At 41.3% G+C, this 27836-nt stretch overlaps 1 protein-coding gene across 3 annotated transcripts in view; it reads right to left on the bottom strand.

Moving 5' to 3' along the window:
* The window catches only part of LMBRD1 (LMBR1 domain containing 1), a 229338-nt gene that overhangs the window by 103153 nt on the left and 98349 nt on the right, over nucleotides 1-27836 (bottom strand). For all 3 annotated transcript variants that reach the window (XM_034766228.1, XM_034766230.1, XM_034766229.1), the window contains exon 8: nucleotides 1136-1261. In XM_034766228.1, the coding sequence (XP_034622119.1) occupies nucleotides 1136-1261 (126 nt within the window). The remainder of the gene's footprint in view (nucleotides 1-1135; nucleotides 1262-27836) is intronic.

Genomic DNA, 27836 nt, shown 5'->3' with positions numbered 1-27836 from the left:
GAATGCACAGTAATGAGTTGTATGAATATTATAAGCAATAAATCACAAAAAGTATTAGTTAACATATGAACCAAACAACAAGCTGATTTTAACATTAGATAATAACCTGTCTCTTACTACAAATACAGGTTACATAAGGCAAACATTCTCAAGGATTGAATTTGTCACTATAAACATATTTTTGATACAAAACAATTAAAAAATGCATTTCTCCATTCAGGGATTTTTCTTCTCTTTTTTTTAAAATAAAGGAATCCTTAAACATTGTGATTATGGTGATATATCCAGTTTGCTGCAGCTCTAATAATTTTTACACACTTTTAATTGTAACTTTCTGCTAAGAAATTTAAACTGGAAGTCTCTTTAAAAGGATTCAGTAAATTTAGTGCTCTTAGTAGCTAAGCAATTGAGCTCTCCTTTTATATATAAGAGATGCTATCCCAAACTGTTCCACCAACATGCCTCAACTCTGACCTGGAAGGACCACCTATAGGGGAGAAAGGTGGTACAACTTCCAGGTCAATTGAATCATTTGTCTTTCTTCTGAGATTGCTAACAATAGTGTCAACTGAGATATGAACTCTACGCCACAAGAACCTGGCCTTACCCAAAAAAAAAAAAAATAATCACATCTGCACACCAGACCAAGCGTCACATACCTATCTACTGCCACAAATTTTCATTTTGAAGGATTCTCATTGCTGAAATCACTTTCTATTTAACACTTTCCTGTAAAATATAATGGGGAGTAACTAAAACTAATTATAATTTTTATTTTGTTCTGAGATCATCAAAATCTGATTTATTTTTTCAGCACCTACAACGAGCACTGTCAAGTCATTTTTGTAAGGTACCCCCAGTGAACAAAAACAGGCATTCCCTAGTGTACAAGTAAACAGTCCATTTTCTGCTATCGTACTGAGTATTTTTGACCCAAGTCCCAACACATGGAAGGAATCCATCATCTGGAAGAGAAATTGAGAGAACCTAACTTTGGAAGAATGGAGAATATTAACTTCTGTCTGTCTAACATTGTGAAAATGAGCAGTGATCCAAACATTATACCATAATGAAGTGCTGAGCAACAGGAACACTATAAATGGAAAACTAAAATGTTAGGTAACAAACACCAAACCTTTGATTTAATCCTTAGTATATGTTGTTCTACTTCTTCAATATCTTCAGTGTTCTCCAAACGTTCATAAGTAGGACTTCTTGTTCCTTTTATCAAGTTTAGAGGCAAAGCAGACATACCATAAGCCTAAAACAAAACAAAAAAGTACATTAAAAACCTTTGCTATAGAAACATATTTTATCTCACAGCCGTTCTACATGTCACATCCAGAAGGAGTCTCCATGTCCTCCTCTTCCTCACCCTTCATTTATTGTTCCCAGCGGAATTCAATAGGTTAGGCATTATATAAACATAGAAAACAGTCTTTGCAACAGAAAGTAAGTGACAATAATCTAGGTGGTTTTGGACTCCTCCTATTCAGGGAAAGCTTCAGAATCACTGAATTTATACTACTCATTTAGACCAGTACTGAATGATAGTCCTGTTTGTGGTTGCCCATTTTTCTTACTAGGAAAAATGAAAACCTGAACTAAAGGCAGAGAATCCAGAAATCTGATGTACTGGTACTCATATCTTAGAGAGAAAATCAATCAGTATTTAAAGAAATAATTAATATTAATGCCATCTGTTAAGTATGCAGACAAAGTTATTTGCTTATTTCAAAAGACTGAATAGATAAACCCTATGTATTTCAGAATGTCTTCTAACTTCCAGAGAAAAAGTGGCACATGTCATTTTCCAATTTAACATATGGGAAAGGTGTCTTCTTATGCATATTTTCTTTCCATCAGATAATTGACCAGTATGTAGTTGAGGCTAAAAGAACTAATAAGGAATGATAGATTGGCTGTCATTTGTACATATGAAAGCTACATCATATTATCAAACCCAAGTTTATTAATTTTTAGAGGTATTCAGCTGAGATTTTTCAAAGCAATCCAGATGATTTATCTATTATCTTATTTTTGAGGGAAGCTGTGTGGCTGAATCTCCTGGAGTAGAATTTTAACCAAAGCTCAGAACCTGCGCATTAGCTAGTCTTAAGGTGGCCAGTTTTCTAGAGTTCTTTGGAACATACTACAAGGAAGTGCAGTATGAGGGAACATTTTGCACATTAGGGCTATGTCTACACTTACAGCTGCATGTAGAGTACAGGCACTACATGTGTAGCTACATATGATGGTGAAAGGCAGGCTGCATCCACACTTTTACTGCTGTGTGTAGCTACACACAGCAGTAAAAGTCTCCAGGAATGGGACACTACACTGCTAAAACCAGCAGTAAAGATGTGGGAAGCACTGCTTGGGCACAGAGAATTGGGTAGGGTATAAACGTGTAGGGTTGCCAACATTTAACTTCCCTGCCCTGCCCTTTCCAAGAGGCCCCGCCCCTCTTCTCCAAGGCCCTGCCCCCACACGCTCCATCCCCCCCTTCCTCTGTCAATCGCTCTCCCCCACCTTCACTGGGCTGGGGAAGAGTGTTGGAGTGCTGGGGGGGGGGTAGGGGTCTGAGCTCTGGGCTGAGGGTGCGGGCTCCACGTGGGGCCAGAAATGAGGGGTTCAGGATGCGGGAGAGGGCTCCGGGCTGGGGCAGAGGGATGGGGTGCAGGGAGGTATGGGCTCTGGGGTGGGGTGCGGGCTCCGGATGGGTCAGAAATGAGGGGTTTCCAGTGTGGGAGGGGACTCCAGGCTGGGGCAGGGGGTTGGAGGATAGAAGTAGGTGCGGGGTCCCGGCAGCGATTACCGTGGCTGCCAGGTCCCTGAGGTCCCTAGGTGCATGGGCAGCCAAGGAGGCTCCACGTGCAGCACTCCCGCCCACAGGTGCCACCCCTTCAGCTTTCATTGGCTGCGGTTCCTGGCCAATGGGAGCTGCAGAGCCAGCATTCAGGAGGGGGAACTATGCGGAGGCTCCCTGGCTGCCCATGTGCCTACGGACCGCAAGAACTTGGCAGCTGCTTCTGGGAGCTGCACGGAGCTAAGGCAGGGAAGGAGCCTGCCTTAGCCCAGGGCCCCTGCTGCGCCGCTGACCGGACTTTTAACAGCCTGGTCAGCACCACCAGGGGCCCTTTTCAACTGGGCAGTCTGTCAGAAAACTAACCTGGCAACCCTAAAAATGTACGGGTTAAGATAATACTACTCATCTAAGCCATGCATCATGGTCTATACTATTTATACCTTGTTCTAGGTGGGCATGCAGTGTCTATACTCTGCACACTGCGCTAAGTGTAGATGTACCCTAGGAGGCAAGATTTGAACATACAAACATACACAGGTTGGCATAAGTAGAGGCAGGAAGACAAGATTGCTGAGAAAGGCAAATCAGGAGAAATCCCTGCAGGCTCTCAAGCAAGCCAATTTTAAAGCCTATTCTTTATGTGGTTAACTTGTATTATGTACATTATCATCTTCCTCTCAGAGAGCCAGAAGACTAGCAATATTTCCAGTTCAGCATGTGCCTGCAGGGAGACTCAACACTGTTTGTTTGGTTTTGGTAAGGACTCCACAACTTAAACCTTCTCAGCTTTCACTGAGTAGGCTGGGAAAATAGACAGATTTAGAGGATGCAACTTCAAAAAATCTGAATAAAAGGAACCTAATTCCATAAAAAGGTGAACAACACTGAACAAATTGTTTTAAGAGCAACTTATTAGCACTGCACACTTTGACAATGTTAAGACTAATTTCCTTGAGAATTAATATGCTACATAGTACAGAAGTCACTGTCTGGCTCCCTGAAGCCTGAGTGACATGTTGCTACAAAATTCTAAATAAAATAAATTGTTTAAAGGTAAAATGAGTAAATCCAGTAATGTCCTTAAGCATAGCAAATACATTTAACTAAATCTTTAACATTATTCTATTAATCAGCCTAATCTATTTGATAATTCTAGCATCACATGATGTTTTGTGTGCTCGCATTCATATAACCTGTAGGCAGCGGCACCTAACAAAGTGATTCTTAGAGACTAGAGCAGGCTTTATGAGTGATCTGCTCAGAATTTAAAAAGAATTGCATCATAGCTGACAAACATCTCCACCTCCCTCCTCCACAAGGACGGCTTATAAATTCTATTAAGCAAAACCATCTGCAGTAGCACCTTTTGACTATTTCCAATACTGCTACAAATGCCAACAAATCATCATCACTGCATACTGACTGCAGAGGCATACCCACACCACTTTCTTTACCTCTAAAGGAAAAAAATATAATATGCAGTTTCAGTCTTTACATTCAAAGTTTTATACTACGGAAGCTATTATTTAGGGACAGAAGTCTCTGACACGAAAAAATAGGCAAAAGATTAATTTAGTGCTCTCCAATCATCCTAGGAGATTTTGTTAGCTGAAACCCAACTAATACAAATACTGCATTTCCACAGGCCACTCCGTCACGTGAAAGTCTGCCTGCTACAAAATTTAGCACTGTACTCAAAAAAGCTTTCACCTTACTTGTCAGATGCATTTTTGAGTGTTTTTTTCCCCCCCAGAGATGTAGCTAGATCTTTCCACTACATGGAATTTGGTGTCCCCTCCTAGGGTAACTAAATCTATCACTGCAATTAACTATAACTTTCTCTACTACACACATGACAGAAGATGCATTCATCACTGGAAGCTGGGCATGCCATTTCAGATCAAGAGAGCCTCTCACAGAAATGCAATTTACAAGTAACAGAATAATTATTTTCCTCCCACTACAATCTGAGTGTCTCCACAGAGCGTGTTAAACAGTCCTGCACAGAACCAGCATTTAAAAATCATGGAGTAGTAAACAGCCTCTTCTCAAATCACTGAATTAAGAAATGGACATCCAAAAGCAATATCTGAGTTGCTCATGTCTACTTACTAGTGTATGGAAAACCTTGTAATGACATCACCAAGGGACTGCCTTGCAGATCTAAGGATAATTTCCTTTCTGCACAGAAGAAGACAGTAGGCATATTCAAATTGAGTAGTTATTCCTAAGGGACAAGGGACTCCTTTTATGACTCTAATACTAATTCGGATCCATTTTGTTAAAGTGTTGTGGAATATAAAATTTAAACCTTCTGGAGTCCTTCAATGAAAATAAAAAGTGAACATGAAGACTAACTCCTAAGATCTATGGAGATCCCATTAGATTGAACTTGAAAATATTTAAGAAAGGTTTTTTGATTGGGACAGGTGAATGCCTTCTTTCTCATGGAGCTGAAAATCACAAGTCACTTCTAACTTTCTTCTTGAAGCAATACAAGAATGATAGAAAATGCAAATCAAATCTTGTTCTTTTTTTAGTTTCTCCACATCTTATCTATATGCATTCACCCTATACTTGCTTTATTGGTTCTAATCTAGAATAATATTAGAGGTTACTTTACAATGCTAAGGAACTCTTTTGGAAACTAGAGAGAAACAAGAATATTCCATCTTTATGTCAAAGTTAAAGGGCACAAAAATCAGAATGGTCAACGGCTGCATATAAGCCAACTGAGACATTTATAGTTATCAAAGTAACAACAGCCCTCTTCTAATTCTGTGAATACTTTACCTGTGCCTATTAAAGGAGCACTGCAAGACACATGTCTACATTTTCATAACAGAGCAAAAAATCCTGCAGTATATGAGAATGAGTTAGTATCTACGCCATGTTTCTGCAAATAAATAGGACATCCTGAGTCATCCAGATGTTAAACTGTACATTCTTTTTATAGATCAGAGTCTAATGTTTTCAGACAAGGACTAAACTTTACTTTATGTTTATAGATATTATTAAAAAAATTCAGATAGCTGGTAACAGCTTCCATCAGTGAGAAGTGAGAGTTTTATTTCTCTAAACATTTTTCCAGTGTAATTCTCATTCTTGAACATTTCTGATACCTCTATAAAGTTTAGAACATGGGAGTGCTTTGCAAAATGCCTCAAGCAAGAGTCTGAAAGCAGAAATATACCCTGGTAGTATTTAAAAGCAAAGTAAGCTCGCTATAAAGTAAATGGACATTTATTAAGGAATAAGAATCTTTAGAAATTCCCTACAATTTTTACGAGTGTGTGATGTACATTGGTGAAATGGCCAACATTTAGCAATAGTTAAGACAAAGGCATCTCAAATACTGCAGTATCCCTCTATTGTGGAAAAGGAAATAAATGTATCTTGTACACCACTGTATGGTAACCAATGGTAAATGATGGGTAAATTGCAACTACTATTAACATCACCAAGTGTGAAGAAATGCACCTAATCCAGCCACAAATGACATTTCATTTCCCCCTATGCCAATGCCACTCCCACTCCCCTTCTTTGGTGAACTGTAGTAAGTTTGTAGGTCCACTGCACAAACACCACAAGTGAAGTTATTAAAATCATTATAAATTTTATTCTGCATCCTATGGTATACACAGACTATTACTGAATTCTCATGCCTCTGAATGACAACTAAATTATACAAGATACTTATAGTAATATTCGATAATAGGTGAATGATTCCTATATACATCTGCCTCAATAACCTCTATGGTGAACGATGCTGTAACCCTAAAGGTCTTTACGCTCTGAGAATCTCTTCAGCCCCTAGTGAGGGATAGGCCCTGCAGTTCACATGCCTTGTTTGAAAGTTCATTTTGTTACCTCTATTTCCAACTATAATGTCACAGTTCAGGGTTCTTTATTAACGACCACTATTTTTCCCAATATAAACTCTTGCCATAATCAAATTAAAATATAAGGTATATTAGATAAAATTGAGATAATACAATAAAAAGTATAAATTCTAGTGTTCCCCCAACTAAGAACGTCTCTCTCCCCAAATATCTGTAACACATTCAATATATATCAGCGGCTCTCAAATTTATTTATTTATTTTTTTTTTTAAACTGGTGACTCCTTTTCACATAGCAAGCCTCTCAGTGCGACCCCCCTCCCCTTATAAATTAAAAACACATTTTAATATATTTAACACCACTATAAATGCTGGAGGCAAAGCAGGGTTTGGAGTGGAGGTTGACAGCTCGCAACCCCCCATATAATCACCTCGCAACCCCCAGTTTGAGAACCTCTGATATATATGCATCACTAACTTCATCGGCCATATATCTTACCGTAAAACATGACCTCCCTTACCCACAAACCCTTTCGTTACTTTTTTTCTTGTCCTGACTTAGCTCATAAGCTTTCCAGGGTAAGGAGGTTTCTTTTAGTGGCTACCACTGAGAACAAAACGTTTATCTACAATTATCAGACAATGATCTCAGAGAAAACAGGAAATAATGGAAGAGGTCTCATACGAATGTGTGAGAGAGGACAATAAAAGTTTACTTTTAATGGCAACCCATATTAAAAAAAAAATCTATAAAGCATCACATACAATACTGTACAAAAAAAACAACAGACATGCTTCTGGACAATATTGCTAAAAATATTGTTAGGAAGACAAGAATCAAAGCTTATCGACGCTAACAAATTGTATAATTCTCAGAGGTTCTTTTGTCTGGCTCCTCACTCCAAAGCAGCGATCACATCTAGGTTTTGTCCCTTTTGCCAGTATTGTCCTTTTCTTTGTCATTGAAGTGCTAATTCAGTGTGCCAGATCCAAGGAACAGAAAAACACTCTGCTCTCTGTAAACCACAACTCTCTTTTCTAGGCTGGTTTTCAACTCAACATTTTCGTATTGCATTGTCCCATACCAGCTTCCTTCCCCCAATCCACACGGATACTGTAAATAAATCCCTCCCTCTTACTTTGAAGCTCACATTTTGAGTTAACATTTTGTTTCACCTGAATTCCCACACTACTCATCCGTAGAGGGTCTCCCGTAGATTGGTTCTACTGTCCATTTCAGTGGTTCACCAAGGAACACTAGTATTATTTATTCATACAAAAAGTATGACGTTTCAGAAGTATACACATAGCATCCAGATGGAGAGCAGTTTTTCATCACTTTAAGATGGCTCTACCATGGATGTATAGTAGCACCCTCTCTCTCAAAATACTCTTTTCATTTGCTTCCATGGTCCATTTCTAGGATCGTGATTGATTGAAGCATGCCTGTGCATTCCAGGATCTTTCACAGAGGGTTCAGGTGCATTTAGTGCTGTTCTTGCCTCTAACTGTTCTCACCTTCAGGTAGGGGCATAATTTATTCTTCCAAATCAAATCAGAAGCAATTTATCCCCATTCTTAGGTTTATACATCTTGTACCAGGCTTCAGAATTTCACAAGCTCAAAGTTCTGAGCTGTTACAACACCCCCAGTAAAGGGTGGGCATACACTAGCGGATGAGATATAACAACAAATCGGTTCACCTATCAGTTTCCTTTATGTAAAACAAATCACAATGAAATGAATCCAGAAACCCCAGAACATTTCAAACTGTAAAGGAGGGTGGAAGTGCAAGCAAAAGATATGAAAAAAGTAACTAACTGGTGTTCAAGATATGTTGCTTGTGTCCATTCACGTTAGGTGTGTGTGCTCGCCATATGTGCTGGTGGTGGAAGTTTTTCCCTCAGTGGTATCCATAGGGGACCGGCTCTGGCTCTCTGCAGAGTGGCACGCGTATGCCACGATATAAAGAGTGCTGCCGACTCCCCACACCCTCAGCTCCTTCTTGCCAGGAACTCCAACTGTGGGGAAGGAGGGCAGGTCCTGGAACACACATGAGCAGCACATCTCGAAGAACACCAGTTACAAAAAAGGTAACGGTCTTATCTTCTTCTAGTGCTTGCTCATGTCCATTCACTTTAGGTGACTCCCAAGCAGTACCACCGGAGATGGGTAGGAGTTCATGGACATGAAGACTAACACAGCTCTTTAGAACCCAGCATCGTCTCTGGCCTGCTGGGTAATGGCATAGTGCGCCATGAACATGTGCACTGAAGACCACGTCACAGCCCTGCAAATGTCCTGGATAGGAACATGTGCCCCGAAGGCAGCCGCTGATGCTTGAGTTCTAGTCAAGTAGGCCTTCACAACAGGCGGTGGTTGGACCCGTGCCTGCTCATAACCGGTCCGGATGCAGGAGGTAATTGAGTTGGAGATCCTCTGAGAGGACACCGGCAGGCCCTTCATCCTATCCACTGTTGCAACAAAGAGCTAAGTTGATCTTTGGAAAGGCTTGGTATGTTCCAGGTAGAACGCCAAGGCACACTGAACATCCAGGGTGTGCAGCTGCCTCTCCTGAGCAGTTGAGTGCGGCTTAAGACAGAACACCGAAAAAAATATGTCCTGATTGACGTGGAAAGAGGACACCATATCTTTGTCAGGAAGGTTGGATGGGGTCACAGCTGTATCTTGCCCTTGTAGAACAAAGTATATGGTGGCGCCGAGGTCAGGGCTTTCAACTCTGACACTCATCTCGCTGATATAATTGCTTCAAGGAAAGTTACTTTCCATGACAGGTCGGAAAGGGGACAAGAGTCTATAGGCTCGAAGGGTGAGCCTGTGAGCACCACATTGAGGTCCCATTGAGGAACCAGGTTCCAAACCAGTGGGAAGAGCCTCTCAAGGCCACTTAGGAAGCTGACTGACATCTCGTGTGAGAATACCAATTTCGCCTGGACATGTGGGTGAAAGGCCGAAATGGCCACTAGATGAACCTTGATGGAAGACAGGTTCTTCAGGTGGAGCAGGTAGTCTAGGATGGATTGCGTGGATGAATGCGTCGGGGAGATGGTCCGTTCCGATGCCCAGTGGGAGAACCCTGTCCACTTCACCATGTAAGTAGTTCTAAAGGAAGGCTTTCTACTCTTCATAGAATCATAGAATATCAGGGTTGGAAGGGACCTCAAGAGGTCATCTAGTCCAACCCCCTGCTCAAAGCAGGACCAATTCCCAACTAAATCATCCCAGCCAGGGCTTTTGTCAAGCCGGGCCTTAAAAACCTCCAAGGAAGGAGACTCCACCACCTCCCTAGGTAACGCATTCCAGTGTTTCACCACCCTCCTAGAGAAATAGTTTTTCCTAATATTCAACCTGGACCTCCCCCACTGCAACTTGAGACCACTGCTCCTTGTTCTGTCATCTGCCACCACTGAGAACAGCCGAGCTCCATCCTCTTTGGAACCCCCCTTCAGGTAGTTGAAGGCTGCTATCAAATCCCCCCTCATTCTTCTCTTCTGCAGACTAAACAATCCCAGTTCCCTCAGCCTCTCCCTATAAGTCATGTGCTCCAGACCCCTAATCATTTTTGTTGCCCTCCGCTGGACTCTTTCCAATTTTTCCACATCCTTCTTGTAGTGTGGGGCCCAAAACTGGACACAGTATTTCAGATGAGGCCTCACCAATGTCGAATAAAGGGGAACGATCACGTTCCTCGATCTGCTGGCAATGCCCCTACTTATACAGCCCAAAATGCCGTTAGCCTTCTTGGCAACAAGAGCACACTGTTGACTCATATCCAGCTTCTCGTCCACTGTGACCCCTAGGTCCTTTTCCTCTTCAGGAGGACCTGCTGTACTTCACTAGAGTAGGTCCTTTCCTCTGGGTTTAGCCACATAGCATTCACGCCGTGAGGTGGAGGGATGTGAGATTTGGGTGCAAGAGGAGGTCTCGGCAGCCAGGTAGCGACCAAGGGGCAATTACTCCCAGACCCATCAGTGTACCGAAACAGTGTTGGTGCAGCCAACACTGGGGTGATCAAGAGAGACAGACAGAGCGTGGGTTATCATGATCTTTGACAGGACCCTGCTGACTAGCGGAATCAGTGGAAATGCGTACATCAGTCCCCCCAACCATGAAAGGAGAAAAGCGTCAGCGAGGGCACCCTTAAAGAGGGAGCAGAACTGATGACACTTCCTGTTCCATCTGGTGGCAAGTCCACTCGGAAAGTTCCCCACCTCTGGAAGAGCATTTGAACCACTTCTGGAAGGAGTGACCACTCGCGATGAGAGAAGAAGGACCTGCTGAGGCAATCCTCTAGCATATTCTTCATGCCAGGGAGGTGGCAGGCCTTCAGATGGATGCAGAAGTCCCACAGACGGAGCGCTTCTTGACAAAGAGCTGACGAGCACACTCCTCCTTGCCTGTTGATGTAGAACAGAGGTCGTGTTGTCCATCAGCACCCGTACCACTTTGCCTGTCAGGTGCAGCAGAAAGATGCCCGTTAGCCAATCAGATTGCCCTGAGCTCCTTGACATTTATGTGCAATGCTAGGTCCTCTGGGGACCAAGTCCCTTAGGTCTGCATCTTGCCGAGGTGCGCCCCCCGAGCCAAGGTCAGAGGCATCTGAAATCAGGGAGACTGAAGGCGTGGATTGTCAAATGGTACTCCCTTTAAGAGTGTGCTTGGGTCGGTCCACCATTGACTGGTGTCAGCATTCAGCAAATCAGCAATGGTGATATGGTGATCGACACCGAATGCTCTCCAACCAGGATCGGTCCATCAAACAGGAGTGGAAGCAAGAACATGGCCAAGCAAGGGAGCATCGTCGCTGCCGTTGCAATCCGAACGAGCACTCTGATGACTGGTATCAGGGCTCCCGGGACTGCCGGCTTCCTGTGCAGAACCGGTGCTGAACGCTCGGGGAATGGCTATGGTGTTCTCTTTGCTGCAGTTTGGGGAAGGAGTGCACCTCAGCAGGCTTGCGCCATACCACCGAGGACCTGCGCCTCGAGCCCGATGAATGGTGCCCCAAGTCTGAGGGCTGATGCCGGGGACTTTGCTGAGTGGGCCATTCTGTGTCCGAGGTGTGGTGGCTCTGGCTGGGCAAGCACTGGTGGGACATTCCCTGAGGCAAGGAGTGGTACCACACTGCCAGGGACCATTGGAAAGGCAGGCTTACCCCTAGACTGGGGTGCTGCCATAACTGTGTGGGCGGCACCGGTAGAGAAAATATCCTGAGCTGCCTGCAGGGCTTCTGGGGTTGATGGCTCTGCCAGGTGCCAGACTCCCAAGAGGCTGTCTGGGGTAGCAAGCGGGTCCTGGTCAGCTGACCCACTCAGCAGGAGCTGGGCCCCGACTCCCGCACGGTGGTAGTGAGCAGCTCCTCACGGGTCTTCTCTCCCATCCTGTCCACTCCTTCCCTTTACGGGACATGGGAGATTGACCTCTCCAGGCCTTTCTTCGCTTTCCAGCCAGTGCTGGGGAAGGGAGATTGACACCGGTTCCATCTTCAGACCAGCAGAGCACGCCGCACCGAGGCTACAGTACTAGGAGCAGATTCCAACCTGAGCGGTTCTAGTGTCAGTGCCAACTCGGTAAGTAGTGCTCAGAGACTAATGTCCCATCTGAGGCTTGAAACTTTTACAAATTTAGCACTTGTCACTGATGTGGGCTCCCACAAGCACCTTAAGTATCTACTGTGAGGGTCGCTCACTGACATCGGTTTCTTACAACGGTCACAGGGTTTGAAGCCTGGGGACCGGGGCACACCCCATCCCTAGGCTAAGTCCTGACTGGACTAACAACTAGCTAGCTAACACACTAAGGGAACTATCTAACAAGTCTAATAATTCTTTACAGGAGAAAAGTTCGCAATGAACAGTTCTGGACAAGGAGATTTGCCAAAGCAAGGAACGTTCCAGCACAGTCACCGGTGGCAAGATGGAACTGAAGATGGGGGGGAGCCGGCAGCGCAGCTTATACTGCAGCATAAGTGTGCCACTACAGAGGACACCAGAGCCATTCCCCCTATGGATGAATGGAAAAAACTTCTGGCACCAGTGTATGTGACAAGCACACATACCTAACAGAATGGACATGAGCAAGCACTCCACGAAGAACTATCAATTATAACCTCCTGAAAAAAATTTCAAGTCAATGTTTTATTTTTCTCCTCAAATCTACTGCTTCCTTACTTTTTTTGGGGGGGGGGGAGGGGGGGGAAGGGCGAGCAACCTCACTTATGTAGTGGACAACTTGCATAATTCCCTTCCTTTCACATGATGGATATGGTCATGGTGGGCAGGTCGACCATGCAAGCAGGCATCCACACCTGTATGGTTTGTAAGGATGGGCCACAGGATGGTCTCTGAACAGATAGATGCATAGTGGGGAAGTTAAGGAAGGGACATGATATCTGATTAGTGTCCCCAATGGTCTGTGGACCGAGAGTGGAGTAGCTGCCATCATTAGTCCAGTTTAAGGGCTGCAGAGCAAATGCAGAGGGGCTGCACTCCAGCATGTGGACTGCCTGCAGTCCCCTCAACCAAATTCCATCCCCTCAACCGAAATTCCCACTAGTCACCCCACAGAAAGCTCAAGTAATCCGGCTTTGTACAGGAGAGAAATGAATTTCATCCCGTGAAACCAAGATTTGGGGCATAAGAGAATACGAGTATACGTAATCAAGAAATTAAATATCACTCAGCATCATATACACTGGCATAGAGGACTGCACTACAGCTATGTATAAAGTTAGAATTAGGAAAGTGGATACTCAACCCTGAAACAGATTGTGAAATTTGAATCTGAAATCTCAGTATATGCTGAAATAAAGTCCAAAGAGCTCATCCAGTAATTGCAAATTAAAGGTGTCATCCAACAACAGATGTCGCATTCAGATGTTCCATAGTCTGCCCAGAGGCAAAACAGATAGTAATTGTGACCATCCAGCAGGGAGATTTTGTATTCACACTCTATGCACTTCCTAAAACCAGAAGTGCTGCTACTTAGACACAGAAAGAGAAGCAGATAAAGGTACATAAGAAAAATGGAGCTGAAAAGTGAGTATCTGCCAAAAGGCCAAGCAAAGCATAAAATTTCTGAATGCTTCTCACATTTTATAGCAATAATGTCTAGAGGCCTCAGATCAGCAAAAAAAGCCAACTTCAGCTAACCCAAACCCAACATAAATCAATAATGGATGAAGTAGAGTTATTGGTGACTATACACAGTTTTCCAGCTCATCTGACAACCCTGTGTTTGGGGAGTACATACCAGCCCCACTCCCACTACTCCAGATATGACTGGGATTCCTTTTACGACACTAGCAGCTGGAAGAATGTGTACAAAGTACAAAAACTCTGATTTGTGTTAATGGAATAATAGTTGCTGACTTCTCTCCCCTGGAGTGAGGTTGTGGGATGTCTCTTCTGTACCCGTTTATCTGTTTTCAATTATTCTGAAGAAAAAATATCCCCAGGGAGAAGAAAATGAATTTTAGATGAAAGTGATTTCTTTACTTCCACCACTATTTCATTCTTCCTTCTAACCCCCCAAAAATCAATTCCCATCACAGACCACTAATTATGTAACCAAACCAGTAATTCTATATTGCCCCCACAGTGCCTCCAAATAAGCCCACCACCCACAATTCTACTCCTTCACAATTGTACATGCCCAGTTTTCCCATACAATTCTGCTCCACCTAATACCACACCTAATACATTCTATATCCTCTTCAGATTCCTCCCCCTTCCCCCTAATCCAATCTCTCCCCACATTTATTTTCTCTGCTATTTTAGGCCCAACATTAATCTGGCCCCATCCCCAAATACCTATTTGCATGGTATGTGTTGGTCCTACTCCCTACCTGACCCCCTGCCTCTCAGCTATGCCAAGTTACTCTGCTCCTCACTCCCCATTCTTATGATGCAAAACAATCAACAGATCCAGATGTTCACCTACATCTGCCTAAGGCCTGGGGCAGGGGTTCTCGCAAAAAAATTTTTTGGTGGCTTCAGAGTGCAGCCACCAATGCTTGCTGCTCTGACAATTTTTCCTAAAATACTTAATTAACTTTAGGAAAAAACAAATAAATATGCACAAATACATGTCCAAATCATTATAATTTATTTATGTAGGGGTATTTTTTTTGTGCAGATCCAATAATAAAAATAATATACAGTTGTCTCTATTATTTACTGGACTTAAACAGAATAGAAACACAAATAAGGTGCTTTGCACTTTGTAAAAAAAAAAAAACAGACAGTTGTTTCTTTAGCTTTTTTGGTTGCATTTAAAAAAAACAGACTTGCTAGCTAATAAGTCTGCTGCCGTGAGAAGTGATACTTGTATGTTAATGTCACTTTTCACAGCCTCCCAGCTAGCTACTAAGTTGGCTATGAAAAATGGTATTAAACATACAAATATCACTTTTCACAGCAGACTTACTCTGCCCTGACAAGGCCAGAAAACAAATTAAACCCTGAAAGGGGAGGTGGGTAAGGAGGCAGTGGGGGCCAGGAAGATGTGGGGTGAGACCAGGGCCGGAACCTGCTGCTGTGCAGCCAGGGCCCCAGGGATGGAGCCTGAAGCCCCACAGCCAGAGCCTGGGTCTGGACCCCGGAGCCTGCCGCTGCATCCCGAAGCCCCACAGTTGGAGACTGCCCCCGGCCCCAGCGGCTCCGGCCCCCGGCCCCAAGCTCCACGACCACTCCCTCCCTATTTTCCCCGGACATGTCCGGCTTTTTGGGATTTCCTCCCAGACGGGAATTTGCCTGGTCCACACTAACCCCCTACTTCGAACTAAAGTACGCAAATTCAGCTACGTTAATAACGTAGCTGAATTCAAAATATCTTAGTTCGAACTTACCGCGGGTCCAGACGCGGCAGGCAGGCTCCCCCGTCGATGCCGCATACTCCTCTTGCCGAGCTGGAGTACCGGCTTCGACGGCGAGCACTTCCGGGATCCATCCCAGAAGATCGATTGCTTACCGCCGGACCCGGAGGTAAGTGTAGACCTACCCTTTGAGGCCCAAAAAGCCGGACATGTCCGGGAAAATCCAGACGTATAGTAACCCTAGCTTTGCCCCCAAACTCATCTCCACCAAGGAGGCTGTAGCCACAAGAAAAGCCCCTGGTGCCCGCATTTGAGAAACACTGGCCTAGGGGACCACAGCAGAGAGAAGGGAGAGGGAGCAGTGGCTGTGTGCACCTGTTGAGGAACCAGGATGTCTTTTATCACATGCAGCGTGTATTTGACTATCTTCCCCAAGAGGTTTGATAATAAGGCAGCCAGAGGGGATTTCATCATAGGTAAGTCTGCAAACCTCCTGGTCTGGAAAAAGCTGGAAACTTAATAGGTTTGGATCACAATGCTATCATGCTAGGCGCTGTACACACATGTACAATAAGATAATAACTGCCCTTAAGAGCTTACAGTCTTAACATATGAGAGGAATGACCGATTGAGAAAAACAAATCCAGGGGGTAGAGCGGAGGATAAGATGAACAGTGAAAAATTATATTTGGTATAAGTTGCAGTTTCAGAGCATGCGATGCTAGGAAATGCAGAGAGCATAGACAAAAAGGAGTGTGAATCAATTAGAGCACACAAGTGTCTTTGGAGAACAAATGTCTGTAGTAAATGGATTAAAAGTAATTTAACAACTACTGCAGCAAGCCTGCTATGTATTTTTTATCAGAAACACTACCCATTTATAGTTAAATGCATTTAAAATTAATTAAATTTGGCATTTCTAAGCTTCTTGGTGCCAGCTACCATTTGACAATATTTTATCAGTTAAAGTGCTATATTGAAACAGTAAAATTTCTCTTCTGCCTGCATATCCTGTATTAAAGTACAGTAGGATAGAATTTATGCAGTTACCTCTGATTATCTCAATCTAACTTATGACACAACTGAAGCTTTCCCCACTGCCCTTCAACTGTATGGTTCTTATAAGGCAGTTAAAAATGCCAGTTTTTAATCAAAAGCTTTAATTTCAAATGCAATTTCTATATGGGAATAAAGTCTGTGTGAATGTTCAGGTTCCATAAAGCAAACTGGATGCAGCTTTTAAATACAAGTCTTCTCTAACTTAGGTTTTTAAAAATGCAATATATAGATTTATTCTTGTGCAAAAGATTTGTTGGCAAGATACATCACTTAGCATTGCACTTCTTGCATAGCACTGCCCTCTAGTGAAATTGCACACAAGACAGCCAAACACAAATGGAAATTGGAAATGCAGTAGGGAATAATCAGAATTAATCTTAAATATATACAAAGAACAAAGTTTGATACACAAAACATTTTCAAGAAACAAGACAGACTAATAAGTGCCTTTGAGAAAATTAAAAAAATGTTTTAAAAATATGAAAATAGTATTACATCTGTTAACAAGTTTGCCTGCGCAAAGAAACAGTCATCAACACATTTGATCTAAAACAGGGTGAGCCAGTATGCAGCCCACATGTAAAACATGTAGAATTCTACAATTAAGAGTTTATACACTGAAAAAATTTCTTTTGAAGCAGACATACATTTTAAAGTCAATTTCTTTAAGTTTAGTACAATTTCTAGCATAAGTGTATATGAAGTAAATCAACTTTACGAATATTAAAAGGAAGAAAATATTTAAGCAGAAATAGTTTTAACACTAGAGGAAGCTTGTAAGTCCCCTCCCCTCTACTTCATACTTCTATTCAGTAGTTGGAAAACTCTTGTCATCTCCTTACTTCAAAATGTATTTAGTCCCTAGAACAATGCCAAACATTTGAAGAGTCAGACATGTCTCTACCCATAGAGCTCACAATCTAAAATAATAGTGGAAGTAGTAGGGAAGTGCTGCAACAAAAAAAAAATCTTTTTTTTACTCAATGGCCTGTTATAGCATAGTGCAGATCCCAGCTCTTCCACGCTTTCATTTAAAGGCAGAAAAGAAATCATGCCCAATACTTTTCAATATAACCTTTTATTTTCAGCTACTCATAATTATGAGAGTCTTTAAAATGAGACCAATATACACGGAACATCAAATTTCAGATTTTTTTTTTTTTAAATTTTAAAAATTTCAAAAATAATTCAGGTTATTTGATGATATAGTTCGTGAGTTGAAAAAGCAAGAAAATGTCTCTCTTCCAGTCTATGAATTAAAAAAAAAGAGAAGGGTGGTCTATTAGTTTTAAAAATCCAAAGGAAAGCCAAAGTAACTTGGGAGACTGTTGTCTCATTTTCAAGAGACCTAGGTGACTAGAAACTTAGTTTCAATCACTTTCACTTAGTCATATTTAAAAACTTTCCCAGGATGACCTGATTTAATATTAAATATACTGACTACAGTTAATCCCTCTGTTCCTTTACTAAATCATTTAGCTGTAAATGTGAAACATCTTTTGATAACAAATGTATGTAACCAAAACATTTATGGTGGTTTAAATAAAAATTAGGGCTGTCAATTGATTAAAAAAATTCATTGCACTGTTAAACAGAATGTCATTTATATAAATTTTTTTGGATGTTTTCTACATTTTCCAATATATTGATTTCAATTACCACACAGAATACAAAGTTTACAGTGCTCACTTTATATTTATTACAAATATTTGAACAGCAAAATACAAAAGAAATACAGTAACTCCTCACTTAACATTGTAGTTATGTTCCTGAAAAATGCAACTTTAAGCTAAACGATGTTAAGCGAATCCAATTTCCCCATAAGAATTAATGTAAATAAGGGGGGTTCGGTTCCAGGGAAAATTTTTTCACCAGACAAAAAACTATATATTATATAGATATACACACAGTATACGTTTTAAACAAACAATTTAATACTGTTCACAGCTATGATGATTGTGAAGCTTGCTTGAGGTGGTGAAGTTAGAGGGTGGGAGAGGGAAGAGATATTTCCCAGGGAATGCCTTGCTGCTAAATGATGAACCAGCACTCGGCTGAACCCTCAAGGGTTAACACGTTGTTGTTAATGTAGCCTCTCATCAAGGCAGCACGAACAGGAGGGAGGGGAGACAACATAGCAGACAGAGACAGACACACCTTATGTGTGGGAGAGAGAGAGATGCATCCTGCCCCTTTAAGTAAACTGACCCACTCTTAAGTGCATTGTCTTTTTAAATGGATCAGGAAGTTGAGACAGCAGCTGCTGCCCCGAGCTCTCTCTGTCTCTCCGTCCGTGTCACCTCCCTGCTCTATATGGAGAAGGGGTGAGCAGGGTGCAGGAGCGGGGCGGGGAAGGGGGGCGGAAGAGGGACAACCTGACATTAGCCCCCCCCTTCCTCCTCCTGCACAGCAAGCAGGAGTCTCTGGGAGCAGCCCCAAGGCAGAGCACATGGCAGTGGGGACAGCTGAACTGTCAATTGATAGCCTGCTGGGTGGCTGCAACACAAGGAACTTAGGGGAGCAGGGAGCTGATGGGGGCTGCTGGTCCACCCTGGTTCCAAGCCCGCACCAGCTAGCTGCAATGGGCTGCTCTTCCTGCAAGCAGCGGACAAAGCACGGGGCTGCCAAACGAAGTTAGAAGGGAGCATTGCATATTTTAATGAGCATGTTCCCTAACTGATCAGCAACGTAACAACAAAACAACTTTAACCGGGACGTCTGTAAGTGAGGAGTTATTGTAGTATTTTTCAATTCACCTAATACAAGTAGTGCAATCTTTGTCATGAAAGTTGAATTTATAAATGTAGAATTATGTCCAAAAAAACCTGCATTCAAAAATAAAACAACGTAAAACTTTAGAGCCTACAAGTCCACTCAGTCCTATTTCTTGTTCAGCCAATCGCTCAGACAAACAAGCCTGTCTACATTTGCAGGAGATAATGCTGCCAGCTTCTTGTTTACAATGTCACCTGAAAGTGAGAACAAGTGTTCGCATGGCACTGTTGTAGCCAGCATCACAAGATATTTACGTGCCAGATGCACTAAAGATTCATATGTCCCTTCATGCTTCAATGACCATTCCAGAGGACATGCGTCCATGTTGATGATGGGTTCTGCTCAATAATGATCAAAAGCAGTGCCGACCGATGCATGTTTATTTTAATCAACGGAGTCAGATGCCACCAGCAGAAGGTTGATTTTCTTTTTTGGTGGTTCGGGTTCTGTAGTTTCTACATTGGTGTATTGCTCTTTTAAGACTTCTGAATGCATGTGCCACACCTCATCCCTCTCAGATTTTGGAAGGCACTTCAGATTAGTAAACCTTGGGTCAAGTTCTATAGCTATCTTTAGAAATCTCACATTGGTACCTTCTTTGCGTTTTACCAAAACTGCAGTGAAAGTGCTCTTAAAATGACCATGTGCTGGGTCATCATCCAAGACTGCTATAACAGGAAATACGGGGCAGAATGCGGGTAAAAGAACAGCAGACATACAATTCTCCCCCAAGGAATTCAGTCACAAATTTAATTATTTTTTTTAAGGAGCGTCATCAGCATGGAAGCATGTCCTCTGGAATGGTGGCTGAAGCATGAAAGGGGCATATGAATGTTTATCATATCTGGCACGTAAATATCTTGCAACTCCAGTTACAAGAGTGCCATGTGAATGCCTATTCTCACTTTCTGGTGACATTGTAAATAAGAAGCAGGCAGCATCATCTCCCATTGAGGTAAACAAACTGATTTGTCTTAGCAATTGGCTGAACAAGAAGTAGGACTGAGTGGACTTGCAGGTTCTAAAGTTTTACATAGTTTTGTTTTTGAGTGCAGTTACGTAACAAAAAAAATCTACGTTTGTAAATTGAACTGTCACGATAAAAAGATTGCACTACAGTAACTTGTAGGAGGTGAATTGAAAAATACTATTTCTTTTATCATTTTTACAGTGCAAATATTTGTAATAAAAAATAAATTGAACCCTGTGCACTTTATATTCCATGTTGTAATTGAAATCAATATATTTGAAAATGTATTGAAACATCCACAAATATTTATAATACATTTTAATTGGTATGCTATTATTGTTTAGCAATGTGATTAAAACTGTGATTAATCACAATTAATTTGAGTTAATTGCATGAGTTAACTGCGATTAATCAACAGCCCTAAAAATAATTTTATGTGCTATTGTGTTTAACTAAATTCTAGTTCCATCTTAATACAGCTAGACACAAATCATGAGCAAAAAGTTATTTAGTAAATAACCAATATAATCTGTCATTTTCTAATGTATTAAAAATATACAATAAAGAATCTGAAAATATTAAGCCATATAATTGCTTAAATAAATGTATATGGTTCTAGTGTTCCCTCCTAGATTGCAAAAAGATGTGGCAAATCTAGTACAAAGGCGCTACATAGCTGTAAATCAACATGTTTTAATGGTTGTATCAATGAGAATGCACCTTTCTTTAGAAAATAACTGAAGTGCAAACAGAAAAGTTGATTAAGATTATTTAAATCTAGATTTTCCACTTGGTAAGTTAAACCTTGATTTAAATCATTGCACCGTGGGCACTGGACTACATCTGCCAATCTGCAACAATTTCTCAACCATGAAGGAAGCTGCAGAGAAGGAAAAGGAAGAATGACTGCCTTGCACCTTTAAGCAGGTGGGTGTTCAGCTGGCCTGGCAGAATGAAAGGAACGGTGCTTTATGGGGGGCGGTGAGGGGGAAGATGAGAACTGCTGCAAAAGGGGCAGCATGGTTGCTGACTCATCCCCTGGGAATGCAAGGTTTGAAAAGGGGAAGTACTGTGCCAAGAGCCTTCCTTTTTACAGGGACCAAGGCTGAAGCATAGCCAGACAAAGAGGGACATCAGCATCCTCCAGGGGGTGGAACAGTAGATCCTTTTATGAATGAGGGCCTAATGGTCATAACTGCCAAGTGTGTTCTCACTCTCTTCCTCAAGTACTGAGAGAGAGCAATCCTGATAGACAGCACTAAAGAAGTATGAAGCACCAGAGGAAATAAATGAGGAAACGCTACCAAGGTTTAACTGCAGAAGTGCATGAAAGTAAAAACATGAGAGTTAAAAACATTTACTGAAGAAGCCAAAAGGAAAGGCAAATATGTCACGGAAAAAACACTGCACAACCGCTTATGGTTAAAAATAAAAAGGCATATTGGCAGCACACCATTCGTCCACTTGGCAGCAAAGTTAGATTTTATTAGAGGACAATATTGAATATATGTTATTGCCTTATCTCCGGTTTTTATATGAATTCAGCTCCCCTTCATACTAAGGGAGCATTGAACAGCATGTGAGGATAAGATTACAAAAATGTAGTAACACCTCTACCTCGATACAACGCTGTCCTCGGGAGCCAAAATATCTTACCATGTTATAGGTGAAACCGCGTTATATCAAACTTGCTTTGATCCACTGGAGTGCGCAGCCCCCCCCCCCCCCCCGCAGCAAAGCTTTACTACGTTATATCCGAATTCGTGTTCTATCGGGTCACGTTATATCGGGAAAGAGGTGTACATTCAAAGCTGCAAATTCAGTCACTAGGGGATCTCAGAAGAGAAACAAACTTTTTGCCAAGTTATCATTTATCCAAAAGACTCATCTCTACAATGCTCTAAAGCTCCCATTAACTCAAGTACTGTGTTTTGCTAATATAAGGCAAACAGATTAATGAGAATTCACCAAAATTAAAAGTTACTTTACAATTTCTAGTTTACAAAAAAGCTACAGGGCTATTTTAAAATTTTCTCTTATTTTAAGATACTTCATGATCACCTGATCACCTTTAATGTTAATGTTTTTGGTAATTTCCGAATAACTGCACAAAGTGAAATACAAAGAAACATCTGGAAGTTAACCAGTGCTCTCAAAAAAGTCAGAAAGAACTTATGAAAGGCTTTATTTTAGTGGGTGAAAGTTTAATACGATTCCTAGCATTTGAAAATAAATAAGTCATACTCTGGACAAAAAGATAATGTGATGTGTGAAAGAATCATTAGAAAGTTTCAATAATCAATAGACCATAAAAAAAACCTACTTCAGACTTTGTAATGCTTTTTCTCTTTCAGATCAAGAGAAATACAATCATTTTGTAAATTACATACAAAAGATGCACGGAACATCAAATAATTCTTATTAAATGTTTTGGAAAAATTACAAAACCAATTATATTCATCCTTCAAGGACATGCTAAATGAGATGCACACACACAAAAAAAAAAATCACTCAAAAATTAATCTGCCTATCATAGTGTGAGTAATATATTATTCTGCCTTGAATTCAAACAGCAACTTTGAGCTGATGACAACTATTGTATTAATACCTGAGGCTATATAAAATCATTTCAATGCAAAGCACATTAATGAAAGTATAGATGCAAACTACATCATCTGTGAAACTGCTTCAAACAAAGCACTCCAGTCGTAATCTATCATTTTACTATTAGTCTCCATGTTTACAGACAGTTGAAGTTGTCAGCATAAATCATCAAGGTCACAGAATTCTAAAGCCCTCTGAGGATCATTTGTTCAAATGTATTACAAAAATCGTAATGTGCTACAGTATTCATTCACAATGTAAGAGGAAAGTTATCTTTGTAATCTGGAACTCTAAAAAAAAAAAAATCCAAGGACACATACAGGAGCCTCCCCCACTGAAGATTACTTTCTAACAATTGATAAAATTAAACATACAAAGCAATAACATTTGAATTGTTACATACTTTCATTGTATGTATTTAAATAAATAAAGATACCTGACCTTTTACAAATTTACTGTTATTGCATGTATTAATTACAAAGTTACCTCCCTCAAACATATTAAAGATCAAAAGACAACCTGGATAGCTTATGTTTTATAATTGTGATAAAAATAGAATTCTAAGCTTTTGAAATGCAATGGAGAAATAAAACGTCTCTAAACACACTATTGAGGGGGTAAATGCAATGCAATCCAAAGCATGAGATTTAGAACCAGTTATCTGCTGACAGATGATAGAATTGAGAACCCCTCTAACCCTATGATTTTTCTAGGCTATCTTCATTAAACCAAGAGTCTTATCACCATAATTTGAGGCATTAAATATCTGTATGTCAAATTCAACTTTGTCAGGAGAAACATGGAGCCCTAACCTCCCATTTTAGCAGTTAGAAGGCCTTTGTATAATTTCTATAAAGTACTTGCAATTGTAAAGATTACACACATCTATTCTTGGAACAATTTGAGATATGAGGTTTTTAAAATATTTTAAAGTAATTTCAGTTGGTCATATTTGCATCAATTTGTGCTTTACACCTAAATTAGTTGTTCCATTTAAAACATTATATATGTAATTGTTTATTAATTAGCTAATAAAGAGAAAATGTTTACTGGAATATCCCATTTATTCAGATATCAAATCTGTTTTCAAATAAGCCCCTTCCCTTTCTCAGTGCACAGCTGAACACTAACATTTTTGCTATTACTAAAGAGAAAACACATTCTATTATGTAAGAGTTGTTGTGGGCTTGGGGCAGGAGAGGGGAAAGACAAAAGTAAAATAAAATGGTTTAGCATGGATGTGTCTACTAGGAACTGAGTTAAGACAAACCATTTTCCTTCTGATGCTGCCTGACCTTGATGTACAAGGACAGTTGTACTTATGTACAATTCCACAAAGTCCCTGACCCTTTTTATTTAATTTTGCCAGTCTGAATTTATCAAGGATTCTAGTGGAAGTTACATGTTCTCTCTTAAATTAGGTAGTCTTTGTAATGTATTTTCTACAGTCATTTCTCTAATTAAGGTATGGAAAACTTAGGGTATGTCTACACTGGAAACTTCAAAGCGCTGCCATGGGAACGCTCCTGCGGCAGCGCTTTGAAGTGCGAGTGTGGTTGCGCACGAGCGCTGGGAAAGAGCTCTCCCAGCACTCGTTGTAATCCACCTCCACGAGGGGACTAACTCTGAGCACTGGGAGCATGGCTCCCAGTGCTTGGCGCCTGTCTATACTAACACTTTAAAGTGCTCAGACTTGCTGTGCTCAGGGGGGTGATTTTCACACCCCTGAGCCAGCAAGTTAGAGCGCTATAAAATGTAAGTGTAGACAAGCCCTTACACTCCAAGTATTTACTAAAGTATCTGAAGAAAAATGTCATAGACCAAGTTATAGGTATCAGATTCTCCTTTTGAACTAGATACATACACACACACACACACACACACACACACACACCTTATCTGAGCACTGGATCACTTTATTCACAGTATTTCACTAAAGCGGTTTCAGTTTCTTATAGACAAGAACACATTTGCACAGGAAGGAACTGCTATAGTGCAGATTGACTTTTTGTCCCCTAAACAAAAGTAAATTTAGTTTCAGTATTAGGATTTGTGTGTGGTTATGACAACAGCAGAATAATTATACATCAATACATTATGCATGTGCATGGAAAACATTCTAAAATAGCTAAAATATAAGCATGAAGTTAATCTAGCTAACATTTTGCCAATATTGTTTACACTGATTTGGCAAATGAAATAAACTATGCTGGCAAAACCACTTTGCCAATATAAACTGCATCTACACTCTGAGGGTTGTACTGGTATTATTGGTAAAAATTCAGCATAGACTAGGCCTTTACTGTCTGGAAAAGGAAAGGACACATCCTTGCCCCTAGAGAGTAACTGCCACTTACTCCCTACCTTCATGCTCCAATCCTGAGCACCCATTGACAGACAGAGGATGTGAGCTAATCCCTCATGTACTCAGGTTTCAGAGTGGTAGCCATGGTAGTATGTATCAGCAAAAACAAGGAATCCACATTGTGGCACCTTAGCAACTAACAAATTTATTTGGGCATAAGCTTTTGAGGGCTAAAACCCACTTCATCATGTACTGACGCTTGTGAAGTGCCTTTCTACCTTGTCATCACCTTGCATGAGATGTTGCAGTTGGTATATCAAACTAAAATGGTAAGTATCCATTCAAAAAGACTAATCTTAACGGAACATGATTTTTAAAAACAAATATAGGACAATACAAATAATAAATAAAAATTTCAGAACAAACATTTATGGAATCACACTTTCTGCTAAGCTTCATAATTAATATATTTCTGCCTGCAACTCTTTACTTACCTGTTCATAGATTATAAACTTTTCCCTTCAATTTTAAAAACATATTTTAGAAAACAGTAAATCAAAAGGCATTATTAGGGCCCTACCAAATTCACAGCTGTAAAAAATGAGTCAAGGACCACGAAATCTGGTCTTGTGGGTACTTTTACAGTATACTATACAGATTTCACAGGAGACCAGTGTTTCTCAAATTGGGGGCCCTGATCCAAAAGAAAGGGGGGGTCACAAGATTACTGTAGAGAGGGTCGCAGTATTGCCACACTTACTTCCGTGCTGCTGCTGGCAGAGGTATTGCCTTCATCAGAGCTGGGCTCCAAGCCAGACACTGCCGCTCTCTGGCCAACCAGCTCTGAAGGCAGTGCTGCCGCCAGCAGCAGGGCCAGCTCTGGCTTTTTTTGCCACCCCAAGCAAAAATTAAAAACACAACCTGCAGGGCGGCCGGAGACAGGGTGCAGGGGGATTCCCTGTGCTGCAGACGTGCCCCGGCTAGTGGGGGGGAGGGACCGCGGCGCCGCCTGCCGGGAGGGCTACGCGCCGCTCCGGTGGGCGGGGAGGGAAGGACGCGGGCTGCCCTGGTGGGCTTGCTACAGACCTGGCACCAGCTGGGGCAGACTGAGTGCGCAGCCCGCTCCCAAAAGGTCGCTCCCCTCCTCCGCGCCGCCGCCCCCTACAGATCGGGAAAAAAAAGCAGCCGTGCCGCCCTAGGATTGGGCGGCATGCCGCCCCGTAGAATCTGCCGCCCCAAGGACGAGCTTGCTTGGCTGATGCCTGGAGCCGGCCCTGGCCAGCAGCAGTGGATAAGTAAGGGTGGCATTATCTTGACCCGCCTACAATAACCTGGTTGCCCCTCCCCACAACCCTCTTTTGATCAGGACCCCTACAGTTACAACACTGAAATTTCAGATTTAAATATCTGAAATCATGAAATATATGATTTTTAAAATACTATGTCCAAGAAATTGACCAAAATGGACCGTGAATTTGGTAGGGATCTAGGCACTATGCAAATGGCAAAAAGCAGACTATAATGGTGCCATACGTCTAATGAAACCTGTTGCAAATATTTGCATATAATGTATACAATATTTAGAACTATTCTGTAACTTTTAAAAAGGAAACTATTGTTCCTAGATTACTACTTAACTATAACTAGTCCAGTGGCACCTTAAAGGCTAGCAGATTTATTTGGCATAAGCTTTCATGTTTAAAAACCCCATTTCTTCAGATGCATCTGAAGAAGTGGGGTTTTTTACCCACGAAAGTTTATGCCCAAATAAATCTGTTAGTCTTTAAGGTGCCAATGGACTCCTCGTTGTTTTTGTGGATACAGACTAACACGGTTACCCCTCTGATACTCAACTATGATGCTATTGTATACTAGCATTTGTTAGGTATTTCAAACTATACCCAAATGTACACTTATGTATAGTTTTCCTAATCACTGCTGCAGACAAGCATTTTAGGAGGGAGAAAATGCCTAATTTTATAGTAAGGCGCTGTTATTGGAATTCAGGAACAACCAACAAAAAACTGTTTAGTAAATATAATATAGGCAGAACAAAGTTTGCCTGTAGCCAGCCTAAGGTGCAAATTCCCTCAACTGACACCTACTTACCACCCTAGTGGACTCAATATAACAAGACAGACTGATGAGCTGCCAATAAAATATTTATGCTATAACTGTCCTTGTAGAATACATCTGTCATCTGCTTCAGCCAAAGCTATAAACACAGCATAGTAAAGGTTTTAAGTTCAATACTTCAGGATGCTGGGTATCCTCATAACCCTGTGCTGTCAACAGGAATTTAAAGTGCTTAGCATCACGATGGAAGCACTCAGCATTTCAAAGGATCAGCCATTCCCCCCCCCTTCAACTGAAGAGTCTCATCTAACTTCATAAAGGTATGTTCCCACTAACTATAACATCAAATATTGCAGGTTTATCAAGATTTCACTGAAAGAGTTAAACGGAATGTGCTAATCCAACTCCCACTCAGTTCAATCATTTTAGATTTTCCTTTTCTTAATGCTAACTACTTTCCCTACACCTCACCATTTATCACACCACTTGAAATACTGAGTACTGATTAAGGAAATGTCTAAACTTAATTTGATCAACTGGTCTTCAAATATCATCAACTGT

This window comes from Trachemys scripta, chromosome 3 (genome assembly GCF_013100865.1).
Source record: "Trachemys scripta elegans isolate TJP31775 chromosome 3, CAS_Tse_1.0, whole genome shotgun sequence".
Classification (NCBI taxonomy): domain Eukaryota; kingdom Metazoa; phylum Chordata; order Testudines; family Emydidae; genus Trachemys; species Trachemys scripta.
This window is presented reverse-complemented; position numbering and strand designations above follow the sequence as displayed.